This window comes from Amaranthus tricolor, chromosome 15, assembly GCF_026212465.1.
Source record: "Amaranthus tricolor cultivar Red isolate AtriRed21 chromosome 15, ASM2621246v1, whole genome shotgun sequence".
Taxonomy (NCBI): domain Eukaryota; kingdom Viridiplantae; phylum Streptophyta; class Magnoliopsida; order Caryophyllales; family Amaranthaceae; genus Amaranthus; species Amaranthus tricolor.
In genome coordinates this window covers 9,552,089-9,565,522 of record NC_080061.1, presented here as the reverse complement: position 1 = coordinate 9,565,522, position 13,434 = coordinate 9,552,089, and the positions used below count along the sequence as shown (strand labels likewise).

The 13,434-nt window shown below is 32.4% G+C and overlaps 1 protein-coding gene across 1 annotated transcript in view; it reads left to right on the top strand.

Moving 5' to 3' along the window:
* The first annotated feature begins 12,284 nt into the window (after window positions 1–12,284).
* Window positions 12,285–13,434, top strand: part of LOC130801914 (uncharacterized) — a 9,540-nt gene continuing 8,390 nt past the window's right edge. Inside the window, exons 1-2 of the mRNA XM_057665853.1 lie at window positions 12,285–12,708; window positions 13,214–13,263. Of these exons, the coding sequence (XP_057521836.1) occupies window positions 12,450–12,708; window positions 13,214–13,263 (309 nt within the window). The 5' untranslated portion in view covers window positions 12,285–12,449. The remainder of the gene's footprint in view (window positions 12,709–13,213; window positions 13,264–13,434) is intronic.

The window sequence follows — 13,434 nt, the reverse complement described above, 5'->3', positions numbered from 1 at the left end:
ACCAGGCTGGGTATAGTGATAAGATTGTTCAAAGAAGTCGCAATCCATAGTACACATGCGTCGATGAACAGGATCAAAACATCTATAGCCCTTCTGGTTAACCCCATAGCCAACATACACACACTCAATTGCCTGAGCGTCAAGTTTGGTTCTAGCCTGTTTTGAAAGGTGAACAAACACGACACACCCGAAAACACAAGGAGACAAGGAATGAGAGGATGGAAGAGTAACAAAGGAACCCAGGGTAGCAAGAGGAGTTTTGTAATTTAAAGGTTTAGAGGGAAGGCGATTGGTGAGATAAGTAGCTGTGGTGAGGGCCTCAGGCCATAGGTGAGCGGGGGAGTAAGACTCAAGTAGAAGAGCTCGAGTGATTTCGAGTAGGCTTCGATTTTTGCGTTCTGCAATGCCATTTTTTGGGGTGTGTCAGGACATGAGGTTTGGTGAAGCATTCCATGTTCAGACATAAATTTTTACATAGCTGAGTTAACAAACTCCCTCCCATTATCAGATCGTAAAATTTGTGGTTTTATTGAGTTTGGAGCATATGATAAAAAGCAAAAAAACAGAAAACACCTCAGATTTGTGTTTTAAAAAATACACCCAACTCATGCGAGTACAATCATCCACAAAATGCTAGCAAAAACGGGAGCAGGACCCCACACATCAGAATGTATCAATGAAAAAGGGCTAGTAGAATGAGAAAAACTAGGCAAATAAGAGTGTTTATGACTTTTGGCCAATACACGAGTTTCACAATCCAAAGACATGTTAGTGTGTCTAAATGAAGGAAATAGATGTTTTAAATAAGCTAAAGAAGGATTACCCAAGCGACGATGCCATAGCCAGAGATGATGATCAAGAGACCCACGAGTTAGCAAAGCTTGACCTTGTTGAGATGTCTCTCCACATAGTATAAACCTCCTCGTTCAATACCATATCCAATGACTCGTCCAGTTTGAGCATCCTGCATAATACACCTAGTAGAAAACATGAGAACAGTACAATTCAGCTCTTTAGTTAGCTGACTAACAGATAACAGCTTATGAGATAAGCTCGGGATTAATAAATAATTTTGCAAATGAATAGAATCAGAAATATCAATTGAACCAGCACTATCGACACGAACATATTCCCCTTTAGCAGTTTGTATGTGGGTTCGAGATGTGGGAATAGAAGTTAAAAGATCTCGTGGGTCAAAGGTCATAGTGTCTGTGGCACCACAATCAAAGATCCAAGTAGAAGACATGGGTTTACAAACAAAACCAAAACTTGGTGAGGACAATTTATTTTGGTTATGAAAAAACAAATTTGGTCGGTTAGGTGAGGGGGATTGAATTTGAGTATTTAAATTATTAAGGGTAGGTGTAGGATTAGGGGTAGGCATATGATTTTCTTGGATTCCCTTTTTAAATCTCTCCCTATTTCCCTTTCCCTTGGCCAGTTCTATTTCCCCTTCCCTACGCAATATTTTGTCTCCTTCCTTTTTCTGATTTTTCGTACCATCTTCTCCAACCTCTATTGCTGTAACACCCGTATTTTATCGGGTTTATAAATAAATAAAATATAATAAAATAAAGTATAACAAAATAAAATAAATACGTAATATTGAATTATGTTATTTTACATGGTTAATTATAAGAAACGAAGTAAGTTTAATTTAACGGTAACGCGTTTTATCGCATACGTTGTTATTTACGTAATATTTCTTTTTCTGTTTTTAACAAAAATAGACAATTATATAATTAATTAATTTAAAAAAAAATAAATAAAAGATTAGGGGAGGGGAAGGGTAGCCGGTTGAGTATAGGTGAATGGGAGGAGTTTGTAACTCCTCTCATAATTGGGTTTTATGGCACAATAAGTTGATTATTAATTCCTATTAATCCTTTAAACCTCATTTGAAGTCTTCACATTCTTAATCCCCAAAAGTGATCACAAAAATCAAAAAAAAAATTTCCTTCCCTTGCTCCTGGTTTTGGCTGTCACAAAGAAAAAAAATAATTTTGGTTTGTTCAATTCAATCTTTTGATCTAAAGGGTAAGTTAATTGAATTATTAATTAAAAAAATTTACATACAAGATTTCTAAGGTGAATTATATATATTTTTTTCTTTGTGTATGGTGATATCCTATGACTTTTAGGAGGATTGAGTATTTATATATATATATATATATATATATATATATATATATATATATATATATATATATATATATATATATATATATATATATATATATATATATATATATATATATATTTATATATATATATATATATAATTTTCTCTAATAATCCTTTAATAAACTTTAATTTTGTTATAAGGATTAAGTTATGTTTCTTGATTTATATTCTTTAACAAAGTTTAAATTGTTATAAGAATTAAGTATATATTGATATTTAAATAAATTCTTTTATGATTTACATTTCTCTAACTAAATTACAATTTGTTAGTAGAAATTTAAATGGTATGGATCAAGTAGTGTAGTCATCCAAGAATTTATAAATCCATTAGCAAAATTTGATTTGCTTGAAGGATTGTGTATTTATATATGTCTTAATTTAAAAAGGATGATTTGGTTTATGATTCTCTACAAGAATTTTACTTTGTTAAGAGAATTAAGTATTTAATTTAATTATCATAGTTTGTGAAATTTAAAGTCTCTTGAAGGATCTTGTGGATGGGCATATTTCTTTTATTTGATGACTTTTATGTTTTGTTGAATGGGGTTTTGCGAAATAATATATGTATGGAATTATCAAGTGGTTGTGTGATAGAAAAATTTGTCTTGTTTGTTTTATTGTAGTCATTGTGATATTGGTCTTGTTAGATTATTTTGATTGTGAGATTAAAAGAGTTAGTAATTTGAATAATGAAACAGCAGCTACTGCCTCGGCATTGGTGCCGATCTGGAAACGTTAGTCGTGTTCCGTTGTTAGTATATGTATCTGATGCGTTAAAAACTCGTTAAACGCTTCAAATAATTAAAAAATAGTAATTGGATGTTAGAAATTATGAAATTTGGTACCCAAGGTAATTGATGCATTTCGGACACAGTGGTGAAGTCGGATTTTTCATTTGAATTTTCTAAACTGTTCGAAATGGCCAATAAAGTTTCTGGTCAGAATTTAAAATTTGGAATCATTGGGAATTGGATGAAAACATTTAAAACTATCAAGTCTTAGTAATATCTTAGTAGCATGGAGTGGATTAAATGTGTAAACACGTTCTAATACGTGATCGTTTTGTGTGTGTTATTTAGGACCTCGATTCATAAGAGGGCGAAATTCTTATCGTGCTTAAACGTTGTTTGGTTGCAGCGCTTAAGGGTACACGCTTAGACTATACTGTTTATGCGGTTGTGCAAGTAGAGTTGTTTCATTTCTAGTCGTGGCTTCGTAAATCACATAAGGATTAGACACCTCAAATAATTTGAAAGGAATTAATTGGAAATTGAGATTTTATGTGTTTGTCACCCAAAGGGGTTGACGTTGGTGGTATCTTGTTACCCAAAGGGGTTAACGTACTGGTTTGGATTATTACAATTATTGTTCCCATGACAGTTTTGGATCATTACGGTCACGATGGGGGTATGCATACTTTAGCCTTTGACGACTCGAATAGGACGGGCAACGTCTTAGGTCGGTGGTTGCCTTGGGATTAGCTCTCCCAAGTGTATTCCTCCAAAAATATTTGAATTTATACTTGAACGACCTGAACAGGACGGGCAACGTTACAAGTTGGAATTATCTAGTAATGAATGGTTTATACTTGAACGACCCGAACAGGACGGGCAACGTTACAAGTTGGGATTAATTAATAATACATGTAGTAGAGCCTATGCATGCTAGGATGAACATTTTGCTTGTATTCAACCTGATTGATATTTATATGAAGTCTCTGATGTGTATTGGTTTGTTTCTTTGGAACCTACTGTGTGTTGTCATACGACGACTAGTAGGTTGATTGCAGGTAGGGTCTGGAGTGAGATCTCGACTTAGAACCCGTAATCATCAAGACTGTGTTATTATCTTTTGTATTAGTTTATGAGTAGGAAGAAACTCTGTATTTAAATAACAAGTGATAGTGTAGTTTTCTTTTCGCTTCCGCTATTTCAATTAATTTGTTTAGAGGCCTTTAGGCTCTCGAGTTGTACGTTAGAGCTTCCACTGACTTATGATCTTTCACGCTGGTACTGTTTTCTGTTTTCTGTTTTATCTATATTTCTTTATCGACGAAACGTTGACGGTCCTAGAGAAAAGTCTTCTCTGGAGTCCAAGAGTGAACCGGAATTTGTAGTTTCGTATGGATTTCCGGGTCACTTAAACCGGACCATTACAATTGCTGTCTCCTCAAGTCCCTCTGTGTGTCTGCCGCCGGTGGAATCTACAGCTGTGAAAAGGGCTTTGCCGCCGGCACGATTTATCGGTGCCTTGGTGGCAGCCTTTTTTCGTTGTAGGTCGTCCCACCACTCCAGGTACCCAATAAGCTTGAAACGACCATCCTTGATGTGTCTAGAACCACCACAATGGCTACACTTCATGTTTGTTCGGTACTCTCGCCGGTATGAAGATTTTTCTGACCGGTTCTTGGCGGCGAGACCACATCCAATTCCTGATGGGTTTTTCCCAAATGATGATGCTTTGACCATTATTCCCCGACGAGCAAGTTCTCACCAGATTGTTGCATAGGCGACTTCCACAGTGGGAAATGGCTCTTGGTGGAGTAGATCTCGTTTTTCCTTGTCCAGTGAGTCATCGATTTCGGCGAGGAATTGATAGACCCGTTGTCTCTATATATAATTGTTGAATGTGGTAATGTCTTTGGAACACTCCATAGAATTAGGCATGCGCCTGTCGATTTCTTTCCACAAGGTATTTAATTGACCGTAAAAATGTTCTATGGTATTGTTCCCTTGAGTGAGGGTTGCTGATTTAGTACTTAAGTCAAATATTTGGAGTTCATCTCTCCCACTACAAAGGAGAGTTTCAATGCCCTTCCACAAATCTCTAGAAGTAGTATAATCGGAAACTGATTAACAATTTCTGCGTCTATGTTTTCAATAATCCATGAGATGACCATGGAGTCTCTTTAAGACCATTGTGAATATTCTGGATCAATAGTGGGTGGAGGGTCGGCTGTGATGTTGCTGAGCCGTTCTCTCCCACTTATGGCTAGGTGGATCAGTTTACTCCATTTGGTGTAATTATGTTAATGAAGTCTTTGGGCTATTCGAACAGTTTGTGGTGCAGTTTCTGTGGTAATCGGTTTTGGTTGGTTTTGTGTTTGGAGTTTTTGCAACATTTGTTCCATTTGCTCCATTTGTTCCATTAATATTGGATGGGTTTGATTTATTTTTTCCGACGAGTCTGCCATCAAATAAAGGGGTTTAGGTAGCTGATAAGAACCGAAAAAAGGTCGGATCCCAGATCTAAACCTTACGGCTCTGAAACCATGAAATAATAATTAATGCGGAATTAAAGAGTAAGACAAAAAATTAGGCTAATTACATCTCAATATATACATGGACAATTGCTAGTAAATAAGGAAATAAAAACAATTACACAATATTAACAAATAATTTAGAGAATATTTTATTCCCTAAATCAAGCACTTTCCTGCCCAAATCGTCACTTTTATATCCTTTAAGATTTAGTACATTCTTTCATTTACACCCAACACTATCTTTTTTATCCCAATCTTCTCCAAAAAATGAGAAAATGAAAACTCCTATTTATAATAGTATTAAAACCAACACAAAAAGGACTTCAAGACCTAAAGCAAAAGTAGTCGAAGAAATCTTTATGAAGATCTTTATGAAAATTGATTAATATCAACAAAACTATATATCTCCTTTCCTCACAACTAGGGATGGTCATGGGTCCAGGACCCAGTTGGACCCGCCCCTTTTATAAGGGTCTGGGTCTTAATTTTTTAGACCCATCGGATCCGGGTCCGGGTCTGGATCCAAAAAAAATTTGACGGGTCCGGGTCCGGGTCCTAAGGTGAAGACCCGGACCCTAAACTTTTAAATTTTTATTTATTTTTATTTATTTTTATTTTTATTTTTGTTAAAATTTTGATGATATTTGCACATTTGTTGTACATGTATAATACTTTGATTGCTCGCCGAGATTAAAGTTTAATTACAATGTTTATTGTTTAATTCTAATGGTTTTGGAAATTATGGAGGCGGCAATATTCTAATTTTGGCTTGTTTTTAGGTACTGAAATAATTTGATTGCGCATTGAGTTAAAGTTTCAATTATGATGTTTATTGTTTAATTCTAATGGTTTTGGAAGTTTACGGAGTGTGATACTAATTATGGACTTGTTTCTGGGTACTGAAATGAATTGTTAAATTAGTGTATCGATTGATAACTTTCTGTGACAAGTGTTTGTAATACGATAATAAGTTGCTTACAAAAATATAAAAAGACTCGAAAAAGGTTCAATTTTGACAAATCAAAGAGGCTTTGTATAAGACCCATTAAGGACCCTAGACCATGTCAGATCCGTAGGGTCCGGGCCTGGCCAGACCCGCTCCAGACCCGCCCCATGACCATCCCTACTCACAACTCTTCTACTTCAATCTTAATATGTCCAAAAGTCCTAATAGAGTGATTTCATGAAAAACCAATGTTAAAAGATATTTTTATCAACCTAAATAGAAAATCAATCAAACAACGTCCATATGTTCACTAAAGGCAACAACCAATGTGTTACTATAGATAGGAAATAATTCTTCTTTCTTGGTCTTCAAAACAACATTCCCTACCCACACTTCTGTTAATTTTGAAGGACAAATCTGTCATACAATAATCAATCGTTGTTTGTTTCCTAAAGTTAATTCCATAGAAATGGTTATTAATATTAATTGATGATATTAATTGTTTTCATCAAGAGGGATAATGCTAGGAACCTTAAAGATAAAAGATATATTTAGTTTATTAGAACTCTTGACGATGTCAGACATTGGTTAAGTCATCTAACATCTATTAATATTGTTCTATGTTGTTTAACATTGGTTCATATATATATATATATATATATATATATATATATATATATATATATATATATAAGCACTGAGTCTTGAAATATTTGGAGATTTAAACATTGAAGTTCATATTTAATTGAAGTGTGAAGTATAAATACAAAGTTGATCTATAGAGAGTAAGCCACAACCTGACACAAAAACGCTTTAAAAAGTTTTCATACTCAAACAAAAAGAGCGTAACATACATTTTTATTAGTGTCCAAGTGTTTGAGTGATTAACTTATTCTATTTAGTTACTTGTTGAGCGCGTAGGTAGTAGTGGTAGAGAGAAACCCAAAAGTAAAAACGTAGATCCTTTTGAAGATTTATCTTCTTACATACTTTATTTTATCCTAATTTATTTCATTTATTATTTCTACATTAACAGATTTCATTACTTAGTTTCTTAAAAAGATACACAAACATTTAAAAATAAGTTCGGAATTAGTTTTAAGTACTTTGTTAAGATTCATGAAGCATAAAATGTAAAAATCAACTATAAAATATTTAACCCCTTTCTAATTGGTAATATAGATAGTTTTGCTAGTCAATGCATGGAGAAGACCGTTGCTAAAATAAATTCGACGTGTTATGGGGCCATAGTCAACACTTGATCATGTTGATCATTCAACTTTGTTTTGATAATGTTGTGGTTGGATACGTAATTTAGTTGGGGTCCTTTGGGGATTCCTTTTCACAATTTTTCGTACGCACTTAAATTTTCTTGATATTTCTCCAATTTTAGTATACATTTCAAAGTTCAAATTGTTTCATAAATTAAAATCTGTTTTATGAACGGAATTCAATTTTTAATCGATGAAAATGAATTTAAGTATTTATAGGTGTTCAATTGTTTGTTTAAATCAAATTTGTATTAGGTCTGGATCAAATCGATGAGCGTTTAATATTTAAGAACTCTAATTTTAAGCTTATTGTTGACGATGACTAGAACTTATCTAAGCAAAGGCTTACTGATTACTAATTAAGTAGAGTGGAGAGTGAGGAGTGGGAACTTGTAGATGAAACATTAAAAAATAGTGCACATTAAAATAGCGTACATTAACTTTAAATTTATGAAATGTAAATTAGAAAATGTGATTACTGATTAAAAAATAATAATGCACAGTAAAAATAGTGCGGACTAATTAAATCCATTTTAGACTAAAAAGAATTAGTCTTGGTTCCTTGGCGTCATTACATCATAAATAGAATAGATGTTGAATAATTTATTAATCCACGTATTACATTGTGCTAAGAATAATTTGGTCATTTGGTGTTTTTATATGATACAAGTAAAACATATGCCTAGCAACTTATCCTTGTCAAAATCCAATGCTATTGTCTGCAAAGATGTTTGGTTTTTGATTGCTGTCAAGATAATTCGTGTAAAGAGTAATATGATTCGGCTATTGCTTATGTTATCCTCAAGAAATACTCATCCTTCTATGGAATTATAAAAATTAATGTTTCCTAATAGCCATTTAGAAATACCATGTTTACGATTGACTAAATAAATTCCCACATAATTATTGTAAACTCTTTGAAAAATATGAGTGTTAATTAAAACTTTTTGAATAAAAATTCTACAAGAGTATAAAACTCTATAAGCATCAAAAGAACATATAATTTTCACTACAAAAAACGTAAAAGTGGCGATGTCCAAAAGGCGAAGAAAATAAAATCGTCACCTTTGGTGACGGGTAGGCGACGTCCTAGCAACGCAACAACGAGCAACGAAACTAGAGTGTCGCTTACCTGTCGCTACATGCCTAAAATTTTTTATTTTTTAGATATGTCGTTGCCATCATTTAATATATAGTTTTTATTTTTTCTTCAGTAGGCGACGACACAGGTTGGTCCCAACTCGTCGCTTACCATCGAATACATGTTTTCAAATCTTTTTGAAATGGGTCACGGCCTTTTTTGGTCGCCATCTTGTCACCCCATGCTAACGGTAAACATTTTGAACTTTTAAATTGAAAGATGGCGATGGCATTGGCAATTACCAGATTGTCGCCAACTGACTTTTTTGACTTTTAGTATTTAATGACTATGAGCAGAGTTATCAATATAACGCATTGGTAGGAGCAACTTTTGATGTCTTAAGGGTACTATGGGAACATTTGTTGAAGGATCCAAATCCTTACTCACCAATGGTATGTGATACAGCTGCTAGTACATTCCCAATACTTACCATCAGTTTCTTCCCCCACAGTTCAATGTTGTACTGGTAGATGATAAACCACCGATACATGTTGATGAAGATTTGAACCCTCATTCTAGACAATTCTTTGTTGAATTCTACTAACATGCCATTATAACATGTTGTAATAATCACACCAAGATGGATATGATTGGTCGACTAACAAACTTGGAGACGGACTATCGCATGCTTGAGAGATTTAACAACGAGTTTTATATGTTGGTGAAAGAAGTTTTTTCAGAAGAGAATACAATGACAAACAACTTCTATAGCACCAAAAAATAAATAGATGTCCGTAGATTACCCGTTGAGAAGATAGATTGTTGTCCTAACGGGTGTATGATATATTGGGGAACAATCCAAATGCAAATTGTTGTCATATCTGTGAAACCTTTAGGCAGAGAAGAAAACATAATGGTAATAAGGTTTCACGGTAGCAATTTTCTTATTTTCCTCTTGGCCTCAGATTATAAAGATTGTATGCTTCAAAGACAACTACTAGTCATATGAGGTGGCACGCAGAGCACCACACTAAAGATGAAGAGATAATTTATCCTTCTAATGCTCAACCATGGTTGACTTTTGATGACACACATCCGGAATTTGCAATGGTGACTTGAAATGTGCGACTTACTCTATATACATATGGTTTTAATCCCTTTGAAAGAGTGGGGCAGCAATATTCATTGTAGCCTGTGATTGTTACCCCATACAATCTTCCACCTTGTGCATGAAGAAGCCATATATGTTCTTAACAGTAATTGTCCTTTGGCCGAGCAATCTAAAACACAATATCGACTTATATCTTCAACCATAGATACAGGAGTTGAACATGTTGTGGGAAGAGGGGATTTATAAATTCAACATCTCCAAAAGGGAGAACTTCCAACTGCGAGCAGCATTGATGTGGACAATCAACGACTTTCCTGCTTTTTTGATGTTGTCTAGGTGGAGTACAACTGGACGATATTCTTACCCTTACAGCATGGACGATTCACAGGCTTTTAACCTCGAAGATATGTTTGTTTGACTATCATATAAGGTTTTTAGGTACAAGTCATCCCTATAGGAAGATATGTTGAGAAAAGAGATCTACCTCCAATTTACAAAAGACATGAATTGCTCGTTGAATTAAACCAATATGGATAATGGAAAGTGAATGAAGAAGACAGACCAAATCATAAAAAGGAAGTTAGTATGTACTCTATTGGCTAAAAGAAGAGGAGCATATTCTAGGATTTTCTATATTGGAAAACTAACATGATTAAGCATAATCTAATTGTCATGCACATAGAGAAAAATGTATTTGTAACATAATCAACGCGTTGATGTGTGTGCCGATAAAACAAAGGATCACATCAAGGCAAGACATGATGTACGTGAACTTGGTGTACGTTCAGAATTGCATCTTGTAGGTGCGTATTAATGTTTATTTTCAATTTGTGTAGTTTGTTACAATACTTAATATTATAAATGATAATCAACATTTAATTTCTATTATATATTGGTGAGTCTATGCCGAAAACTAGCTAAGAATGTCCTAAACTACTTAAGAAGAACTAAGAATCATTTCTTAGTGTATAGAGGAGAAAGTGAATTAAGTGTTGAAGTTACATCCATTTGAGCTTCTAAATAGATAAAGACGACTTCTGATCTCAATCTGGTTTCATCCTTTGTTGGAATGGAGGGACTCTGAGCTGGAATGTTTAAAGCAATGCACAATAGTTGATTAAATTACTATTCGCCCCTAGTTGAATCATTAAGTAGGACATAAATGGTTTTCAAAAGGACTATTTTATAAGTTGATACATCGCGCGATTTCATGGGTTATAGAGACAGAGTTGTCTAGTTGTGTACATAGATATGTATAACGATACATATTGGATAAACATTATTCGTATTCTTCAATTTATTTAAAGAATTTTATTGTTATATTTAGTGGATTTCTTTGGCATGAGTAGAATACTATTCATATTTAATAATTAATATGTTTTGACATTCTCTAACGCCATGCCATAAAAAAAAGTTATATAAAGGTGATTATAATTTAAATGTAAAGAAAATTAGTTCTTGTAATTTCATTTTATACATCTAAACTCTTACATTTTTCACTATAATGTTTTCAAAAATATAAAATTATATATACAAGTATACATAGACTTGAGTAAATGGTCAATTTAACTATTTAAAATAATATCCAATACTATATATCAATAAATAATTTATAACAAATTAGAAGGAGATCAGATAGAGTAATATTTAGTTTAGCAAGAAAGAAAAGAAAAAAAACAATTTTGATAAATAGCGAAGACAACAAAAAGATTACCCCGATATTTCTGTCAATTAGTATTTCTTCGTTCTCATTTGATATTTTCATTTACTTTTTACGTATTTTTAATATAATTGTTTTTGACTTAATTTTTATAAAAAAAATATCATAAAAATTATAAAAATGTAAAATAACTATGTATACGTCAAGGCGAATCTAATAATGTTCCATATAAATATACTTTAAGTTATATATAACAATGAAAATTATGTATAAGATTTTTTCCAGAAAATTTCATGTAGAAACATCAACATGAAAGAGAGAATATAATCTTTTTATTTAGGTTGTCATATTAATTTTGCACCTTTTCTTTTTAGCAATAATCTAGTTTTTTTTTTAATCTCATACAAAAACTAATTATTATATTTTTATTTTAACAACATATATATATATATATATATATATATATATATATATATATATATATATATATATATATATATATATATATATATATATATATATATATATATATATATATATATATATATATATATTTCTATCATTTACTCCCTATGTTCCTCTTAATTAACATTAATTTTCAATTTTACCTTTATCATTTATACATTCTAACCTTTTTTTTAATTTCCTCCAAAGATAAAACAAGCCCTCTCTTTTTTATTACCAAACATGCATATTTTCTTAAAAAAACTTATTAATGCTAAATGAAGAGTAAAGAAATAGTTGTTTGTTCTAAACTTCTACCTATTTTCTAACACAATTTGTCATTCCACGTGGAAAAAGCAAGAAATGCGTTATGAGAGGGACGGAGGGAGGGTGTCAGATATATAACCTCCACTTTGATACCCCAACAAAACTTAGCACAATAAAACCAGAAACAGAAAAAAAATAATTTCCATCTTCATCTCAAATTAAAATGGGTATTGATAAAATCATACTCTTAATTTCTCTAATTTCCATCAGTTTAATTAGCAGCAGTTTGGGTTTAGATCCGGAAGTGTCTTTTATTTTCGGGCACCACCATCATCACCGTCATCACCATGGCGAACATTACGTAAATGCTGAAGAATATGAAGATGAGATTGGAGTTTATGAACTGAAGAAGGGTAACATCTCTCTTACGCTCACTAATTATGGCGCTGCCCTTATTTCTCTTCTTATTCCTGATAAACATGGTAATTTAATCTCAACCTTTATCTTTTCCCATTTTTATTTTTAGTTTTGTTTTCTTATTTTTTTTATATTTAAAAAAATAAATATTGATATAATAACTTCATTTGGTCTCACTGTGAAGACATTCTCCACAGCACAATTAATTTAATTATTATCGTATGAACTCCATATTTCGAACCCGTTTCACCAAGAGATGGTTTCACACAAAAATGATTCAAATAAAATGCCTATTGTGTATGAATTGTTCTTTGTTCATATCATGAATTTGTGTTTTTTGAAGATTTTATTTTACAAATTTGCTCTGCTTTTCGGATTTGTTTCTGTTTCATAATGAGAAATGGTTAATCAGAGTTTTTTGCGTTTTAAACTCTTTACTGAATTGACAATTCAAAATAGCAGTAAATTTATTTGAAATTTATAAAATTAATTAAAATGTAGTTTTGAACTTAAGCTTATCAATAATTTAGATGATTTTGGGTCTTACTTTTTAAATAAATGATATTGTAGGAAAGCTGGCTGATGTAGTTCTCGGATTTGACTCAGCAAAGGACTATGTGGTACGTATTTATCCCACTTTGTTGTTTTTATTATAATGTTATACCTTCATTTCCATCACTTTGTTCTATTTAATTTGGTTATATTTGCTAAGATATATATTAAAGTTTTAATATTTCTAGTGGTAGATAACAAAAAATTTTAAAAAGTTATATTAATTATTCTTGTATTGA